This window comes from Bathycoccus prasinos, assembly GCF_002220235.1.
Source record: "Bathycoccus prasinos genomic : Chromosome_2".
Lineage (NCBI taxonomy): Eukaryota > Viridiplantae > Chlorophyta > Mamiellophyceae > Mamiellales > Bathycoccaceae > Bathycoccus > Bathycoccus prasinos.
In genome coordinates, this window is record NC_024007.1 from 744736 (window position 1) to 764606 (window position 19871).

General features: G+C 48.9%; 6 protein-coding genes across 6 annotated transcripts; 4 read left to right on the forward strand and 2 right to left on the reverse strand.

Moving 5' to 3' along the window:
- Positions 1 to 172: 172 nt before the first annotated feature.
- On the reverse strand, positions 173 to 724 carry Bathy02g04000 (predicted protein; the record flags this gene model as incomplete). Its single annotated transcript, XM_007514546.1, has 1 exon — positions 173 to 724. One exon carries the CDS (start codon positions 722 to 724, stop codon positions 173 to 175), a length of 552 nt encoding a protein of 183 aa, XP_007514608.1.
- A 461-nt stretch (positions 725 to 1185) lies between these two features.
- Bathy02g04010 (solute carrier family 35 member B1) lies at positions 1186 to 2346 on the forward strand (the record flags this gene model as incomplete). Its single annotated transcript, XM_007514750.1, has 1 exon — positions 1186 to 2346. One exon carries the CDS (start codon positions 1186 to 1188, stop codon positions 2344 to 2346), a length of 1161 nt encoding a protein of 386 aa, XP_007514812.1.
- Positions 2347 to 2475: 129 nt separating this feature from the next.
- Bathy02g04020 (unknown protein) lies at positions 2476 to 2718 on the forward strand (the record flags this gene model as incomplete). The annotated part of the gene is made up of 1 exon (XM_007514869.1): positions 2476 to 2718. One exon carries the CDS (start codon positions 2476 to 2478, stop codon positions 2716 to 2718), a length of 243 nt encoding a protein of 80 aa, XP_007514931.1.
- A 126-nt stretch (positions 2719 to 2844) lies between these two features.
- Bathy02g04030 (predicted protein) lies at positions 2845 to 4200 on the forward strand (the record flags this gene model as incomplete). Its single annotated transcript, XM_007514526.1, has 1 exon — positions 2845 to 4200. The coding sequence occupies one exon, from the start codon at positions 2845 to 2847 to the stop codon at positions 4198 to 4200; it is 1356 nt and encodes a 451-aa protein (XP_007514588.1).
- A 469-nt stretch (positions 4201 to 4669) lies between these two features.
- On the forward strand, positions 4670 to 19267 carry Bathy02g04040 (predicted protein; the record flags this gene model as incomplete). The annotated part of the gene is made up of 1 exon (XM_007514991.1): positions 4670 to 19267. One exon carries the CDS (start codon positions 4670 to 4672, stop codon positions 19265 to 19267), a length of 14598 nt encoding a protein of 4865 aa, XP_007515053.1.
- Positions 19268 to 19403: 136 nt separating this feature from the next.
- Bathy02g04050 (predicted protein) lies at positions 19404 to 19718 on the reverse strand (the record flags this gene model as incomplete). Its single annotated transcript, XM_007514438.1, has 1 exon — positions 19404 to 19718. One exon carries the CDS (start codon positions 19716 to 19718, stop codon positions 19404 to 19406), a length of 315 nt encoding a protein of 104 aa, XP_007514500.1.
- Positions 19719 to 19871: the final 153 nt, after the last annotated feature.

Consider the following 19871-nt stretch of genomic DNA (forward strand, 5'->3'; position numbering starts at 1 on the left):
AGTATTAAAAGATGGTAAATTTAGCCGCCGCAATTGTTGTAATAGTTTAGTATTATGATCACAAAATTGTACCGAGGTATATCACGGGCCCTCTTATTATTATTCAGATTTATTAATTACGACTGAAAAGCCCTGCGTGTTTATTTGTTTCTCTTCTCTCTCTTCTCTTCTCTTATCGTCTCGACGCGAACATCGCTCCTAACACCGCCACACCGGCCACAACGCCCGTTATTCCAATAATCCCATCCCTGGCCAAATATTCCTCGCACGCCTGCCTCAAATTTTGCGCTTGGACGCACGTCGGATCTACGCTCAAACACGTAAACGCGTTGTCTCTGCACGACAAATAGTCGTTACGATTGTAATACAATACCGCCTTCAAATAATACCTATCTCTATGCGTCAAAACGTCGTCCCACTCTAACGTCTCGTCCATCAAAATATTCTCCGCGTGTCTCAAATGTTCCTCCCGTCTGCTGTGCGACAACGCCCACGCCAATCGAAACCTCGCCTCGTCCAACTCTTTTTTATATTTTTCCGCCTCCTCCGGGGCTTGCGACTGCGCACACAACCTCGCAAACTCGCTCTCGGCCATAATCACGTCCTCGGCGGAGCTCACCGGTAATCCTAAACTCGACGCGGACGGTAAAAACAATCGCTCCGCTTCCATTTTCGCGTTTCGGGTGAACGTGGAGATCTTATCGCTGACCGACGTGAAATCCATCATCGTTCGTTTCTTTCCAAAGCGCGATGATGATTTGGTTTTGAAGAGAAGTTATTTTGCAGCAAAAGCGCTTTACTAGAAAAATAAAACTCTCCTCGAGATCGCTTCTTCTGTTTCTCTCTCGTCGGTTCCAAGTTTCCCCGTTCGTCTCTCTCTCTCTATATATCTTCACACCACGCGCAGTGGTAGCAATAAAAGAGAAGGATGAGAGAGAGAGAGAAGACACACCACGACGCGCTTTTGGAGAAGAAGCGTTAACGCACGTTTCGAGATGTAAAGTGCGGTAAAAAATGAGGAAAGTAGAAGGTCACGTCAAAAAAAAAAAAGAGGAGCCCCTTCTCGACCTTTTTTTGTGTTCCTCTTTGTGTGTTGTTGTTATCTGCATTCACCGCTTCCTCCCCGCACAACAACAACAACAACAAGATTACCACATTTTATCTAATACTACTACCACTACTAAAATGCCGGCAACGACTCGACGACAGGCATCGTCTTTATCTCCTCGGGTGGTGCGAGAGATGACCCCGTCGCCTCGGTACAAAGGCGTTTTGAAAAACTCTGGATTTAACTTTTTACCCGATGGGAAAAGTTTTCACGTTTTCGGGATGATGTCGAGAGAGTTGGAACTCATCGTTTGCTGTGTGGGCGTGTTCGTGTCGTTTAGCTTATTCGCGGTGATGCAAGAGGACGTGTACGAAGCGCAAGGAGAAAACGGAGGGGAGAGGTTTTCGATGACGTTTTTTGCGCTCGTGTTCGAGCGAGCGGTGAACGCGTTGTGCGCGTTGTTGGCTATTTTTGTCTTTGGTGGGAGTGGGTATAAACTGCCTCTGAAGGAAATTTTTCACAGCGGGTCGTCGCAGATGTTAGCGATGGCGGCGTCGAACGAGGCGTTGAGGTACGTCAGTTACCCGACGCAGGTTTTAGGGAAGAGTTGTAAGATGGTTCCCGTCATGCTCGGTGGGTTGGTTTTAGGAGGGAGGAAGTTTTCGAGGTTTCAATATCTCTCGGTCGCGTTTGTTACGTTTGGCGTATTTTTGTTCAACTACGGCAAAGCGTCGTCGTCGAGCGGGAAGTCTGCGAGTGTGACGGAAAACTCCACGTACGGTTTGAGTTTGATTTTCTTGTCCTTGGTGTTCGACGCCATTACCGGCGGGTTGCAAGATAAAGTTAAAACGAGCACGAAAGTTTTAAATCCGAGTCACCGAAAAACGGCGAAACCGAGCGCGCACGAGAGCATGTTGTATACGAACTTATCCGGAGCCATCGTCGCGTTGGTCTTTGCCATATTGACGGGTCAAATCACCAGCGGTTTCGCGTTTTGCGCGAAATACCCGAAAGTTTTGAAAGCGATCGTGTGTTATTCCTTAGCCTCCGCGGTTGGCCAAAATTTCATCTACCACACCATCACGAGCTTTGACGTTTTAGTCCTCACCACGGTCACGACGACGAGAAAGATTTTTAGCACCGTCTATTCGGTATTTAGAAACCCAAACCAAACGTTAACGAACATCCAATGGACCGGGTGTTTCATCGTGTTTGCGTTTTTAGGAATGGAAACCGCGGAGAAGGTCCACAGGAGCAGGAATATAAACGCCGCGCGAGGCCGAGCGAAGCTCGTGTGAAGCAGCGCGCGTATAATAGTCAAAGAGAGAGAGAGAGATCGCGAAAGAATAATACTACTCACGACAATAATGATAATACTAATACCGCGTGCGGGATAAAAAAATGATCGAGTAAAACGTTCTTCTGAGATGATGATAGTATCTTCGCGTCGTCAAAGTCTCGTTTTTTTCCTCCTCGCTTGGATGCATCGTTTTCGAAAGCTTCTCGATTGCTTTTTTTCTCTTTTAAAAAAGCAGTTGAAAGAGATAAGAAGCAAGTGTCTGCATCGCGTCACACTTCGTTTGCTCTTTCGCGCGGTTGTAGTATCAGAATTCCCCCCCCGTAGTATTCTCGCACACACCACCGAGCGCGACACCGCTACAGCGCTCTAGCATACACACACACGCACGCGCACGCGCGAAAAAGAGCAGATCTCTCTCTCTCTTAAACGCGCTGATATCCAAATCTCATCTGCATTCCAGTAAAAGGTATATTCTTTAGCACAGATGACGACGACGATGTCGTCGATATCGATACCGACGATGCACGGCGCTTCTTTTCACGCTTCGCGTTCTTCGTCTTTGAAGACGAGCGCGAGGAAGGGTTGTTCTTTTTCGAACGACGCTTTGTTGAAGAAGAGAGGCCGGAAGAGTTTCGCGCGGAGCAGGAGCACGTCGTCGTCGCGCGATGGCGTCGTCGTCACGCACGCCTCGTCGTCATCACCATCGTCATCGTTCGCAAAGTCTAAGACTTTGTTTTGGCCGGGGTCGCGGCGGCAGGGGAGAGGACGACGGACGATGACGACGACAGCAATACTAAGAACAACGGAAACAACGAAAACAGAGGCGATAGGACGTAACGAGAGTAGGAGTAGCAGTAATAGTAGGAGTAGGAGTAGGAGTAGGAGAAGAATAAGAAGAAACAAGGCGATATTCGACTCTCGGGACGAGGATAAAGAAAGCGCGACGAAAGCAGCGACGACGGCGGCGGCGGTAGATTCTTCTCCCGAGAACCAAGGGAACAGAAATAGTAGTAGTAGCACTTCTTCGCCGACGGAGTTACTCAAAACTTTAGGCGCGAAAGATATCGTGGACGCTTCTCGAGATTCCATAGACGACGAGCGAGACGAGACGAATTCAAAGACGACGCTCGTCGCGTTTGGATGCGTTCTGTTGGGGATATTGGCGTCTTCGGTATACTTTAGAGAACCAATCACGGAGGCTTTATTCGGATACGCTTCGTATTTGGACTCGCTCGGTCCCGTGAACGGGCCGTTGTTGTTCGGGTTCGGGTATTTCGTTTTGGAAATGTTCGCGGTGCCGGCGTTTCCGTTGACGATGTCTGCAGGGGCGTTGTTTGGCGCGTTTGAAGGGACTCTGGTTGTGGTGAGTTCCGCGACGGTGGCAGCGGTAGCGGCGTTTCTTGTTTCTAGGTACGTGGCCAGAGACTCGGTGAAAAAATTGGCGAGCGAAAAGTTCGGCGAGCAGTACAGGAAAATCGACGAGGCGATTGGAGAGAACGGATTCGGCGTGGTTTTCATGTTACGCTTGAGCCCACTTTTACCGTTTTCCGTGTCCAACTACCTCTACGGCTTGACATCCGTCTCGGTGTTGGAGTACGCTCCGGCGTCCTTCTTGGGCATGATACCGGGGACGGCGGCGTACGTCGCGAGCGGCGACGTCGCGCGAACCATTTCCGCCGGCGGAGGCGCCACCGTCCAACAAATCGGTCCCGCGCTGTTGGCGCTCGGCTTATCCGCGCTCTCCGCGTGGTACGTCGGTAAAATCGCCTCCAACGCGCTCTGCGAAGACGATGAAAACTTCTGCGATACCGATACCTCTGCGACGAGTTTCGACAAAGAAGAAAAGAAGTGAATTCAAACGTAATAAATACTAAACACAAAAGAGAGAGAGAGAGAAGAGATGTTGTAATACGAGAGAGAAAAAAGAGAAAAACACACACAAAAACTATTTAGGGTATCAGAAAAAAAAAAGGCGCAAAAATCGAATCGTTCCCTCTGTTTGCTCTTCGCGTCATTATTCCTCTGCACCGCGCGCGCTTTACATACACGCACGCAAACACACACTCAAACACACACACACACAAACAAAGGCACTTTTCGTTGCCCGCGGATAAACATCTCGTAAAAAAAAAACAAAGGAAGTTGTCTCTCTTCTTTGCTTTTTGTCTACAAAAATGACTTCCTCCTCCCCCGCTGCCCGAGGAGGACGAGGACCACCTCCTCCTGGAGCGTTGATGAACGGAGGAGGCTACGCGACATTCGCACCTCCAGACGACTCTCATCGGCGATACGACGAGGAGGAAGGACTGAAGAGAAAGAAAATGTCGTGGCGCGTGATCCTCTCGGCCATCTTTGCCGTGCTCTTCGCGACAACGTTCGTCGCCTCGTCTGGTGGCTCGATGACGGGGAAAAGCCGCGTCAAACCGAGTGAATTGGACATCGCGTTTGCGCGCTACGGGAGCGAAGAGCCATCTTTGGTGAACGATCGAAAATATAAAATCGAAGACGATTACGAAGAGTACGAGTACGATCACAACAGCGGGCGCAAAGCGGACGCGATATTCCGCGGCGCGAGAAGTACGGCGAGTCATAAAAAGAATAAGAGTACCATTCACGGATCTCCTTCTCCCTTGGAAAGGTTGAACGCGAAACTCGGCGGGATGGTATGGCCGTTCGATGGACCAAAACCGAGCGGTGGTAAAGAAACAGTGAAAGGATCGGTGCCATTTAAATTGAGCAAGTTAGGTGCGGACGACGGGACGGGTACGTCCACTGCTACTGGGGTAGATCCCGGAACGGCGAACGACTTGACCGAAGACTCCGAAGCCGAAGTAAGCGCCGAAGAAGCGGACGAGCAAAAGAAAATGGAGAAACAAATCGAACACGAAGAAGAGGTAAACGCGACCGGTTTAACTGCACCAGCTATAGACGATGACGTAGATATTTACGATCCGGCTTTCCACAATCCGCAGAAGGAGTTTTTATCCGCGGAGGGTAGAAAGCGATTGGAGGCGTTTAGGAACCCACCAAATTTGAACGAAACGACTTTAGATACCGGTAGGTTGCGTAGGTTAGGTAGAACTTTATACTTAGACGGGAAACCATGGTTAATGCGCGCTGTGTGTTATTCTCCAGTGCCAGTAGGAGCCGACCCGGATTGGTTTGAACCGTATGGGGATTATTTCACGTCCAACTACGCCGGGATTTTTGAACGAGATATTCCTCTCCTAGCCGATGCCGGTGTGAACGCGATTCGTATTTATACGTTGAAATATTCTCACAGACACACGCAGTTCTTTGATTTGTGTCACCAGTATGGGATTGTTATTATTGTTGGTTACGATTTCGAAGACGGAACCAAGTCGTTCTTCAACGACGAGGAGTCCATGACGAAAGTCCAAAGAAAACTTAGATCGCAAGTTAGAGCCGCAAAGCACCCAGCCATTGGCGCTTGGATTGTAGGAAATGAGTTGAATGGACCGTGGAATTTGTTCGTTTGCGATAAAGATTTAGCGGAGAACTTTGGCATCAGCGGGTGTCAATTCGAAGATTCCATCGAAAAGTTGATGAAATCCGTCAACTTGTTGTGCTCGGTCGTGCGTTCCGAAGGTGTCTTGTGCGGAACCGCTTTAGCGAACGTGAACTTACCGAGGACAAAACAACACGTCGTTGGGATGCAAATGTGGGGGGCACTAGCGTGGATTCGTTATTCAGACGTGTGGATGGACCAGCTCGACTTCTGGGCGGTGAACATGTACACGCGGAGATTTTGGTCGCCGCTCACTTTGTTCAAAAAGTATCATTTAGTTTCCAAAAAGCCGTTCATAGTTTCTGAATACGGCGTAGATGCGTATAAATTAGCTCCACAACACGAAGGATGGAACGGCTACGATACTATGGGCGAAGAAGACCAAATTGCCCAAGCCGATTGGACGACGTCGATGATTGAAGATTTAGAAAAACATGCCACGACGTGCGCGAGTGGCTGTGGCACGCGATTCGTTACCGGTGGATCTATTATGGCGTGGGTGGACGAGTATTGGAAGGGAAAGGCAGTCACCGCTGTGCCGACCACGGATGAAAGAATTCCAATCATCGAAAAAGTCTGCCCGAGTTTGAAAGAAAAGTTACACTCTCCGTGCGGCTACATGTCGCCGACGCAGCCAGATTTATACACGTCTGAGGAGTATTTCGGGATGATGGCGGTAGAAAAAAGGTGCAAAGTGAATCACGTTGATTTACTTCGACCGAGAGCGGTTTACTTCATGTTAAAACTCCTCTGGAAAAAAGGCGGCACGTGTACGCCGTTTTACGGCGGTGAGGAACTTCAAGCGTACGATCCACTCAAATTTCCAAAGTGTGGGGAAGCAATCAACGATGCGCACAACGCTTCCGTGCACGCGTTTGCACACACGGAAGCCGAAGCGTGGCATCAAATTAAATTGAAGCCGGGACAGTTGGTGCCGCAGTTTGCGTTTTTCGAGAACTTTTCGGCCATTCTGTCGCATCCGCCGGGGCTCATTAACCCGACAGCCGTGTCGTTGCAGTCGCCGTACTTGTCTTGCCACCACCAAATGTTGGTGCACCAAAAGTCACCAACTGTGTGTCCGGCACCGCCGACTTTCGCGCTCGACGTCGAAGGTTTTATTGCAAAAGAAAACTCGACGTGGACGCAGCCCGGGGATACCTCCTGCCCGGGGACCGACGGATACGATTTGAACATGCTTGATCTTAAGTTTCAAACGTGGCTCAAACTTATCTTTATTGGTTACATCATCATTGCTCTTGGTTTGAAGCGAAAACAGTTGGGCAGAATTTGGAGAGATGCATTTCACGCGCTGGTGAGAGCGAAGACGCCGGTGTTCTCGTGGTTTTCGAAATCGCACGAACCAGAAGAAATTGAGCTCACCAAAAAGGCGGCGCAATCGACGAAAAGTCCTCCTTCTTCGCAAAGGTTCGCCGCCGATTTGGCTTCTGAACCAGCCACGACGAGTGGGCAAGATTTAGAAGAATTAGAAGGCGAAGACTTGACGCGCCGCGGTCCGGAGCCAACCGGAAAGTCTGAAATTGAACGCGCCGTGACGAAATGGCGGAACAAAATCTTGCCTATCGCGCAAGAACTAGCGTCAGTCTTTGGTTTCCAAAGCGCCGGAGACGATAACGTTGGTGCTACGGTTGAAAACGTCGCGGATCGATTAGCTGGTCAACTTTGGAACATTGGCTCGACCGAGGAATCCAAAGGCAAGGGTGAAGATTTTATCATCGAAAAGAGATATGCGAAGTCGTTTCGAAACTACGTTCGATGGCGTAACTTTGTTGGTGATTTAGGCATTATGCACTCTGGATCGTTAGAGTCACAAATGGGGCAGAACAAGCTGAGATCGCTCGTGCTCTTTGAGTGCATCGCGGACGAAGCCGCAAACTGCCGCGGCATGCCTGAAATGATTGCATTTCTTTTTCACGTGTGTTCCAACGCTATCACTGCAAACGGGAAGCCAGTGAACTCAAAGGTCATGAAGTTTGAGAAGGGAGACTTTGTTGAGTCTATCATTATGCCCGTGACGGAATTCCTCGCCACGCAAATTCGTTCGGATTTGCGCGTGTACCGTAGACTTGGCTACGACGATATCAACGAGTGCTACTTGATCCCAAGTAAGTTAAAGCGAATGACAACGAACGATACTGGGGATGGAACGACGGTGTCTTACGTGAACTACAGAAACTACATGCGCCGGGCACGCATTGCAGCGGAAATCGATCAGACGCTCGGCGCAGTTTTCGAAAAGACGCACAACGAATTTCTTGGATGGACCATGGTCCTTTTGAATTTCCACAGAATGTTCACGTTCATGACGTGTGCCTTTGCATTTATGACTATTTACTTGTTCGCAGGTTTACAGTGGCAATATTACTCGTTCCTGGCAGGCGTCGCGGCTGGATGTGACTTTTTCGTTGAGTTGCAAGTCCTCCTCGTGCACCGTCGAGAACTCTACAAGAGCAAGACTATGAGCATTGCAAAACTTGCAATCGCTTCTGCGGCGTTGATTGTAACTGGTTTGACTGCTTGCGGTCTCTTTTCTTTGACCGTGTTTGCTCCAATTGGATACGCGTACATCGCGATCAGTTTAATTGATTTTAGTGGACTCGTTCCGATGGGTGGCCAAAAAGAATATTTAGGCACGAAAGAAGATGTGAGCACGGATAGAAGCGACAGCTTCCGGTATCGTCTCTTCTGGATCGTCGTATTGGCGGCTAAGTTCTTATTTGACTTCGTATTCATCCTCTCGCCGCTTGAAAAACCAACCAGAGCTATTTTACAGCTCGATTTGTACTGCTGGGGGTACGACTTTGCCGGCGAAGACTGCGATCAGTACGATTACAGCGATATGTTACCAGAGTTTATGATCCACATCGTCCGCATTTTCCGACGACACACGTACAAGTACCTTGTCGTCATTCAAAGATGGCTTCCGAGCACTCTCTTGTACTACGCGGATACCTTCTTCTGGTACCTCATCGGCTTGGGTATCGCCTCAGCTTTTGATCGTTTGCGTTGGAAAGGCGTGGAAGACGGATGGTCGAAAGTTGTTCGCGAGCTTCCGCTCAAGATTGCCGCTTTTGGGGAGAAGATTATATCCACTCAGCAGCTCAAGCCAATGCCGGCATCGTCGCCTTCGACACATTTATGCGCGGAAGCTGCTTCGGAGCAGTGGAGAGAATTTGCGCGTGCCTGGAACGCGGTGATTAAATCTTTGCGCAAGCGTGATTTATTGAGCGACGAAGAGCGCAGCGCGCTTTCGTTTGCACCACTGAATGGAAAAACTGTGAAGAGTTTCCTCGGTGGTGATTCTGATACGTACGTGTTATTCCCTACAATGTTAACCGCGCCGGTATTTTCGAAAGTTGGCGCAGAGCGTAACGCGAGCATGAAATACGCCTTGTTGGGATCAGTCATGTCGCAAATGATTGATGTCTCGGCGTTCATGTTTGTTTGTATTTTAGGCGTCGTAGATTCGAGCAAACGCGCAGAGTTTTGCACGTTGTTGAAGTCAGCGACGGATCTGATGGGCGTCGTCGTTCGCCGAGAGTCGACGCGCGCGCCGAAATGGCTCATCGATATTCGCACGCTGGTCCACGACGGTATCAAGTTGATTCGCAAAGCACGCGACGATGAAGAGGACGCCTCCGGCAACTCACTCGTTGAGGCGTGTAAAGTTTTCAAGCAAAACATTGAAAAGTCGATTGAATTGATCAAGAACGATATCGTCGCGGATGACAACGAAAAGTTATCGGCAGCGCACAAAGAAACCAACGTCGTGTTGGGCCAGGTTTGCGATTCGTTGTTGAAGGTGCTCTCGGATTCGACTAAATTAGAAGACGCGTCGCACGTACGATCGCGAGTGAAGCCTGCTCTGTTGACCGCTCCAGGTAGGCGCGTTGTCGACGTTCTTCACAGAACGTTCTCCACTGCGAATCCTACGGGGGAACCAGATTGCGCGGAAGCTCGGGAAATTTTAAGATTTTTCTTGGAATCTCTCACCGACCCGCAATTGCAGAAAGCCAGAAGTGTCTTACAAACGCCGGCCTTATCCACGCTCACTCCCATGTACGTCGAAGAAGTTGAATTGACGACGGACGATTTGAGGGAGCAAATCGATGGGGAGAACGTCTCCACGTTTCGATTTTTGACTACCATGCTTCCGCGCGAATGGGCAAACGTGCTTGAACGAACAAATTTACGTTTGCCACACCAAAACTACGAAGCGTTCTTGGATGAACTCGCAGGGAGACGCGAGACGAACGCGGAAACGGCAGAGGATGTCGCAGTTCTTGCGACAATCTCGCGTTGGGCGTCAGACCGTACGCAGACGCTCTCACGCACGGTGAAAGGCTTCTCCTCTTACGCAGATGCGTCGAGAATATTGGCGAGACTGGAAGGCATAAAAGAAGAAGAGATTGAAGCGCTCGTTCGCTTGAAGTACGAGCACGTGTTATCTTGCCAAATGTACGGCGTTAAAGGCTGGGAAGCCAAGGATAAACAAATTGTTGAGATGTGCAAGGCACATCCACACACCGTACTCACGCACTACGAGCAGCCCGATTTGGCGGCGAAGAGTATGGAAGACGCGGGGAGCTATTATTACCTGTGCCGATCTCGAATCGATTACGAAGAAGATCCTGCCGGCATTATGAAGCTCACGCATAGAATTCGCTTACCTGGAAATCCGATCGTCGGTGAAGGTAAGCCAGAGAACCAGAATCTCGGGATTGTTTACGCCAGAGGGAATTACATGCAAACAATCGATATGAATCAAGACGCGCAATTATCTGAAGGTTTGAAAGTGCGAAATCTTATCCGTACTTTCGAGGATGATGATGATACTGTCATCGTTGGTTTCCCCGAGCAAATGATCACCGAACAGAACGGTTCAGTCGCGCAATTTTCCGCTTTGTCTGAGCAAGTGTTCGGTACAATGGTTCAGCGGTACATGGCGAAGCCGCTGTGCGTGAGGTTCCACTACGGTCACCCGGACGTTTGGGATTTGGCGTGGGTCCGATCGAATGGTGGTGTCTCGAAAGCTACTAAATCTTTGCACTTATCTGAAGATATCTTTGGTGGTATGAATGTCATATTAAGAGGAGGGAAAGTGCGATACGTAGGTTTCAAGATGGTTGGTAAAGCCAGAGAAGTTTCCTTTGACGGCGCGAACCAGTTTCACGCGAAGATTGCTACCGGTAACGGTATGCAGCTCATTTCGCGTGATTTCCACAGATTATCAAAGTCCTTCGATTTCTTAAGAGGTCTGTCGTTTTTTCAATCCTCCGCGGGCATAATGTTCACGGAATTTGTATTATTCGCGTCACTTCTTGCGTTCGTAGTGACCAAACTTATCATAGTTATGGTGCACGTCGAAACGTACTTCAAATCTGGAGATGCGTTCGATAACATTGGTTTCCACGAGGAAGTCGGTACGCACAATATATATCCATCGCACTGGTTTATTCAAGCGTCCTTTGTTATGGCTTGGCCAGTCATGTTAGAAGGCTGGCTCGACGGCGGCTTTGTGAATATGTTTTCCAAGCTGTATCACCACACGATTACCGGAAGCTTTATTTTCAATATGTTCATCGCTAAAATGAGAGGTTTTTCATTGGACAGCTCAATCAATACCGGTGAAGCGGCTTACATGAAGACTAAGCGTGGCATGACCATGCGCGCTGGTTTCGTCAGCTTGTACTCTAAGTACGCCGAAAGTCACATCAAACCGGCTATAGAAATGGCATGGGTGGCGGGGGCTATCATGTCGCTCTCTTCGCTCGGTCCTTTACACGAATTCTTCTCGAGCACTTGGCACGTCTGGTTTGCAATTTGGAACTTAACTATGGCACCCTGGTTATTCCATCCGCAAACGTTCAAGAGTGGCATGATCAAGTTTGGTATGGCTGAGTGGGTCTGCTGGTTGGACTCTATCCCTCGAGGAGACGACGAGCGCACGGCGAAGGAGAAAGTCAATGCCAGACGCGGTTTGGGGAATAAACCAACGTGGTGGACTTGGCGCGCAGATACGATGCGTAACTGGAGAAAACTTCCAATGTCTGTAAAGTTTTGGCACGTGTCTTTGAGACTCGTTCCTGGACCTATAATTGTTTCCTTGGCCGCGGCTGCAGCGCTGAACGTCGGAGATGCCTCGTCTACCACTGCGCTGCGTCCAATTATTATCTTGACTTCTGGTGTTGCCGCTGGATTATTAGCGGCGGTGTATTACTTTGCCTTATCGCCGCAGTTCTTGTGGCCACACAGATTAGTGTCTCTCGCGAAGCGATTTGCTGGCAAAGGTACGTTATCTGAAGTTACGAAGCAATCCATTGTCTTGATTTACGGCTACTTTTTCAAAATCGTGTGCGTGGTTTTGCATCACTTCCTCTGTCAAAGATTGTTTTCGGCGCAAATGAATCAATGGGATTTCCTTAATGCCGTTGTCTTCGCAATATCTGGCTACGTGTTCATCAGCTGCACTTCAGCAGTCTTTGGTCTCATCTCGGATCAGCCTCCAAGAGCGTTCCGAGGGCTCATGTTGTCCTTTCGCTCCTATGGTGACTTCATGGCAAGAGAAATCGATATCATCAATGGTACGATTTTGCACATCGTCTTGCTCGTTATTGGTTTGTTTCCAATATCGTTCATACACGCTAGAGCGTTGTTCAACCGCGCGTATGCGGCCGTGTTGACGGTTGAAATGCGCAGACGAGAGATGATTGCGTCCATCAACCGATCGGACGTGTCCTCGAGAGCGCGTCAAAAACTCTCTGGATTTAAACTCTTCTTCAGAAAAGTTATCGGCTTGCACGTGAAGTCCATGAAATATAAACGTCCGGCACCGACGGTCTTGCCAGATGTGCCTCGCGATATGACCGTTCCAGGTTCTGGGTCGGCCATTAATCCGAGATGCGAAGATATCAAGAAACGCTTGATGCCATTATTCGAACAGCAAGCTACTCTTTTTGGATTCCAAAAGACGTGCCCTGATTCGAGCTTCTCGGAAACACCAGTTGAAGTGAAATCGAACATGCACAATGCACTTGAGAACATGTCGCGATGGGTTGAAAACACCATTGCCACGTATTCCGACGAAGCTGGTATCTCCGAAGACGGTTTGAGTGAGGCGCAGTGGGCGGAAGCGATCAACCACTTACACGGCCACATGTTCTTAAACTTCAAACACTGGGTGGATTACACCGGTATGCTTGATCAAGCACAGACAAACGCGGACGTGCAGGCATTCGAAATCGACAACAGTGGTTCGGAAGAGAAGAAATCCCCGATTCTTGCGCTCTTCATGGCACAGCGCAAAAGTAACGAAGTCTTCTTCAACAACGTCAATCGGGAAGAGTTCTTGAAGGTGGAAACGAACGCGAAAGCCCATCATTTGGCGATTTGGTTTTTGCTTTACGGTGAATCCGCTAATTTACGCCACATGTCTGAAGTACTCTGTTATCTCTTTCATTGCGCATTATGCGCAGTTACGCTCGAAAACCGTTCAGAAAGAGATCCCGAGACCAACGCGGAACTCATTTTGGCGCAACCAGTAAAGGGGTCTGAAATGCCATACAAGGAGTGCGATTATCTCAACAACGTTGTCACTCCGATGTACTTATTCATGCGCCGCGAGTTGAAGGAACGCGCGAAAGCGCCAATTGTTGATCGGGTCATGTACGATGACGTCAACGAGTTCTTTTGGGAGTACAATAGGTTCAAGGAAGTCATGCCTCCAGTGGACGGCCATGCGAACGAGGACGTCGAGAAACGCGAAGCTGAAATGCCAGAAGAGGAAAAGCAGAACCGACAACCTGAATTTATTGGTGTACCTATGGAAATGCGCGACAACCCACTTGATCAACGCATGTACGCACATTTCAGAGCGTACATGATGAACAAGGCGAAGCATCCGCTTGGTGCCGGCGAGGGGTTGTCGAAGACATTTTTCAAGACGCATCGCGAAGTTGCTGGATGGTTCAGTCTTTACGTCAACTTTAACACGGTCATCGTATTTCATGCGGTGTGCTTCCACATTTCGTGCGTGTGCGCATTTGCTGATGGTTTCGATTGGGGATATGTGTGCACTGCCGCAGTTACGCACGCAGTTTTGAAGCTTATTTGCGAGTTTGCCACCCTCTCCTTTCGCAACTTGAAACAGGAATCCTTCGAAGATTGGTTCGTTATCGTCACGCGATCGCTCGCGTTTATCATGATTCCTTTATTTTATGGGTTGGAAAAGTCTTTCCACCCGGATAGTAAAACACCATACTTCCAAGCTCTGGCTGCTGTTTACGCCTTAGCCATGTGTGGCGTCATGACATCGGTGATCAAGAGAGAGCCCTACATGGGCGGCAGTGCGCAGTTCGCAACACCGTTCCGCGAACGCTGCATTTACTCCATTTTCTGGATATTCGTGTTGGCCACAAAGTTGGCATTTGGTCACTATCTTCTTATTCCTCCCTTGCGCGAGTCTGTGAATGCATTGCAACATCCAGATTTGTGCTGGAACAAGGAGTCTGATACGTACACCTCGTGCATCAACTTGGACGGCGACGCGTTGAAAAATGCTTTGCACTTTGAGGCGAGAGAAAAGTACTTCTTGCAAGATATCACTAAAGAGGAAGAATTGTTGGCTGAGCAGTTAGACCCGCTCGATTACGACGACGACTACGAGGAAGATAAAACTATGCGTCGTCGTACTTTATTATCTGGTGCCGATTCGGGAAGTTTTGATCTCTCGGGAAATATCGGCAAGCTTGCCGCCATCTTGGGTGGGGGCGATAACATCACGCCTCTCGCCTCATTGGGCTACATTGGTGAAGAAATTGAAGGTGAAATCCCGTCGAGTTACTACGATGTGCACGCGAGTACCGTTTTGATGTACCTCATGACAGTAATGCGCGTTTTACCGGCGTTGGTAACGTACTTTTGTGATACCTTTGTTTGGTACACCGTGTACGCGACTGCCTTTACAATTGCGCTTCAGTGGTGGGGTAAAATTTCGCACGCGCAAAACTGGAGCTTCTTCTTGCGAAGCTTCTCGACTATCCCGTATCTCTTCTGCGACAAGTGCTTGAACAGAAAATGGCCGAAGCCAGAGTTTGTCGTGCGTTCTGGCGAAGGGAGCCAGAAGATGGCAGAGTCGGATTCAGAAGACGACATGGAGAACCCGAGCAATAAAATGCTAGGTATGGCGAAAGGTTTGAGCGATAAGCGAACAGGTAAATCTGGTGGTGGTTACAGTGCGCACATCGATGAGATGGACGATGATTCAAGAGCTGGCAGAGATTCTTTGCTTACAATCACGGAGAAAATCGACGAAACGGACCCAAATGCATACGAAACCAACCCGGCGGACTTCTGCGCCGATGCGCTTGACATAAAGTGGCAACACTTTGGAAGAGCGTGGAATGCAATAGCGAAGAATTTGCGCGATCGTGACCTTCTCAGTGACGCTGAATATCACGACTTGTGCTTTACTTTTTTGTCTGGCCGTGACATGTCGCAGATTTTCCATGCCCCGGAGTATGTTATCCTGCCGGCGATGATGACCTCCACTGTCTTTTCAACCGTGTCTTTCCAAACTGGCACTATGAAGGCATATCCTGCATTTTATCGCACTATGGTACAAACGAAAGATTTGCTTGCGGTCTTGTTTACCGATGCCTTGCGTTTAGTCGCTCCAAGAGACTTGGAGGACTTCATGAAGATCATCGTAGAAATCGCGCAAGTAGAAAACGAGCAAATGCACCACCGCAAAACTGGAGATATCGAGAGCTACATGGTTTTACGAGACGCTATCATTCGTTTGCTCCAGGAGTTGAAAGCGTGCGGTGTTGATGTCGAAGCCGAAGGTGAAACGCCCGATAGTGACTTTGACTCGGAATCAGATAACGATGACGACGATGAGGACAAGATTGAAAGGCTCACAGCGGCTGGCGAATTGGAAGAAGCTGAGCGCATCAAAAAGGCATTGGCGAGGAAAAGGTACAACCGCCAAAAACGCGAACTTCGTGAAAAAGAACTCGCCAGACAAGAGCAAATGCTCGAAGCGATGAACCTTGAGTTAAAGTATGGATGCACCGGATTCTTTAGCAAGAAAACGAGGAAGAAGATGCGCGAAAAAGGCGGCAGGTTTGCATGCTTTGTGATTGAAGAGAACATCGAACTCACCGAAGCTGAAAAAGCGGCGTATGAAGAGATGAAACAAAATGACGAAGAGCGCGAAGCTGAGCTCGCAGGTTCAAGCAAAAAGGCTCGAAAGACAAAGCGAAAGGAAGCGAAAAGGTATAAAAACATCACGCTTCCAGAGAATTCAGACACGCGAGGTGAGCGTGTAGCGGAGGCTTTACATGATGTCTTGCTCGCGGTCAGGAAGATTTGCGCATTTGCCATGGAGCGCGACTCTGGGAAATGGTCGGCTCACGCCAATCAATACAAATACAAAGTTTCGCAATTGTATTCAAAGTTACTCGATATGATTCAATCCGATTTGTTGAGAGACAAGAACCACGTACAGGTTGTTGCAGCTTCGGCAGCGTCGCCGGAGATGCACGATATCATCGACGCTCTCTTGCGTTCGATGAATTCCAGTAACCCAGGTGGTCAGCCAAGATCGGCTGAAGGGCAAAGACAACTTATGTTTTTTGCAAACTCTTTACGTTTCACAGCTTTAAGAACACCATCTGATATTCGAACGATGCGTGGCTTCTCGGCGTTCACGCCTTATTATGCGGAGGATGTTGCGTTTCAACGCCATGAACTCACTGCGCACTTGGAGGATGAAAAGACGCTCTTTTCGCTCATCGTCGCAACGTTTCCGGACGATTACGAAAACTTTAAAGAACGCGTGAAAGCTTTGCACAAAGACGACGAGACTATTCTTGACGAGCACTGGGACGAGGCACAAAGGTGGGCATCTGATCGTTCGCAGACGTTGGGAAGGTGCATTCGAGGTGTGTGCTTGTACGGGGATGCTTTGCGTTTGCAAGCGCGCGCAGAAGGGATACCAGAAGAATCCATCGAACGGTTAGTTTCACATAAGTTCGAATACGTCGTTACGTGTCAGGTGTTCGGGCGCATGCGTCAGGCTGCACCCGGAACGATGGATCGGGCGAAAGCGACGGAGATTGAACGATTGATCAAATCCCATCGCGACTTGAAGGTGTGCTTCGTAGACATGCCGCGCCAAAACGCTCAAGAAGATGAGAAAAACTTCAACGGCTTTGCTTCGTGCTTAGTGGGTATAGACGAAGAAAACCAGGGTAACTTGCAACTCACGTATAAAGTCAGACTGCCCGGTGACCCGATTATCGGAGAAGGTAAACCGGAGAACCAGAACCATGCGATTATCTTCACGCGAGGTTCCTACTTGCAAACTTTGGATATGAACCAAGATAACTACATGGGTGAATCTTTCAAGATTCGTAACTTGATGGATGTTTTTCGCGACGACGTCGTCTTGGTCGGGTTTCCTGAGGTAATCTTCTCAGAAACGCATGGTGCCGTGGCGCAATTCGCCGCAATTTCTGAGTTCATTTTCCAAACCTTTCAGCGGTTCATGACGTGGCCGTTGATGGTACGCTTTCACTACGGTCACCCTGACGTTTGGGACAAAGCATTCGCGTGCACCAACGGAGGCGTCTCGAAAGCTTCAAAGATGATTCACGTCGCCGAGGATTTCTTCGGCGGTGTTAATGCCATCGCCCGAGGCGGTAAGGTATTGTTTGAGGAATTCATCGAGTGCGGCAAAGGACGAGATATGGGTTTTACCTCTGTTAACGGTTTCGAACAAAAGATTTCCGGTTCCGCCGGTACAATTTCCATGTCGAGAGATTTGTTCAGACTTCATCGCGGGCTAGATTTCTTCAGAATTTTTTCATTGTACTTCTCCGGACCTGGTTTCTACGTCTCAGTCATGCAAACTGCGTGGGCGGTTTACTTCTTTGCCTTGACGCACGCGAGTTTAGCCATTGCGGATTTGGAATTGTACCGTGTCTATCGTTACTTTAAAATGACAGAGACGCAAACTACCTTATCTCTTTCAAAGGAAGAGGGCGGTTATTACAACTCAATCTACGCGTTACAGATTGGTTTGCTCACGCTTCTTCCGTTACTGATGAAAATGATCATGGATCGAGGCTTCCGCGCCGGCGTGGAGTACACTCTAGAAACGCAGCTCGCCGGATCGTGGGCGTTCAACGTTTTCACCATGGCTACGAAAGGGTACAACTACATGAGATCGTTGATCTTTGGTCAGGCTATGTATATCGGTACCGAACGGGGTTACGTTTTATCGAACGCCTCCATGGTTGTCTTGTACGGTTTGTACGCCAAATCGCACTTGTACCTCGGTTTCGAGGTTCTCTTTTATCTCCTCTTGTTCCACGCGAACACGTCGGTGAAGAGTTCAATTTTGTACGCCTGGTCGGTGTGGCCGTTTGCTATTTGTCTCATCATTGCCCCGTGGTGGTTCTCTCCGCAAAGTTTGAATCTCTATTGGATGCAACGTTCGTGGTTAGATTGGAGAAAATGGTTAGACGGTACGTTTGATCAACCAAAAGTGTCGAGTGGTTCGTGGAACAAATGGCACGCGGGCATGTTGGAGAACTACCGCGAAATGCTTTCTGTTTGGTACAAGTTCGGCGTCGTGTGCTTCTCTGCACTCGGCCGTTTTGTCTTGATCTTTGTTCTCATTGGTGCCTACCACGGTACCGAGCTCATTGAAGGCTTCACGCAAGATGAACAGTTTTCCTTGAACTGCATCACCATCGCCATGGCGTCTGCTATCATGGGCGTCTTGATGATGCTCCAAAAATTCTTGTTCTCCACGCGATTGATGGACCGAGAACATCGTAAGATGCAACCGGACGAACTTTGGAAAATATCAGTTATTCGCGGCGGCGTTCGATTCGCGTTTGTCATCTTGTGGATCGGTTTGTACGGCGCACTGTTATACGAACACGTGCCAAACTTGTGGGTATTCCGCCAACTCTTTTACGCCACGGTCGCAGCGATTTGCGTCAACTCGGTCATCATCGAGTCCTTCATTTTGATCGGTAACTACCAAATTGAGAACTCGCTAGACTTTTTGTTGAAAACGGGCCTCGACGCGGAGGGTAACCCTATTCAACAGTCTGGATGGAAACCTCGCGTGGCGTACGGGTATCGTAACTCGTTGCAAGTGTGCAGAGACTACGGCGATTTCTGGTACAAAGAAATGGACAAGTTTTTGGGCGGGTGCATTTTCGGCTTTTTGTTCTTCTTGAGTTTGCTCCCAGTGGCGTGGTTACAAACCACGCTCATTTGGAACTCGTGCTTCTCAGACGTCATGGCGACGAGAAACCGAGCGCAAGAGTTGACTACGGACACAACTGAATAGTTTTTCATTGATACATTTTTGAGAAGGCGCGAAGCGCGAAGAACCATATAAATCTGGTGATTTGGAAGCGCTCTTTGTTATAAATATGAATATCACGCAAAATATTGTACTTTTTAAACGCACAACAGAATCTATACTACTCTCTTTTCATCGCCGGTGACGAACCATCTTCTCTCAACGCGGAAATCACGTACATCACCAACACAACTTGCACGCTCAATATAGCGAACAACCCGCTACACGTCGTCGGGTTCTCGAGAAACTCCGTGCCGTACTTCTCGTACAAATACGGAACAAACCTCGTCATGGACAGGTTATACGTCACCAACGGCGTCACAATCATCGCCGCGCTGTAATAAATCAGTTTCGCTAAAGCCTTCGCCGTCGTCGGTTCCGAAGCGAGCTCTTCGATGCGCTTCGCCGCCGCGCTTCTTCGCTGCGCAGAAGCCATTTTTTCCTACAGATGGTGTGTGTGCGCCCACAAAACGAGTCCAAAAATCACCGCCGCGACTGCGCAAATCGCCACGAACGCTTCGCTCGTCGCTTTTCGAGTTTCGATGTACCTTTCTCGCTGTCGTTTCCGTCGTTTGTGGTCGTCTGTTTT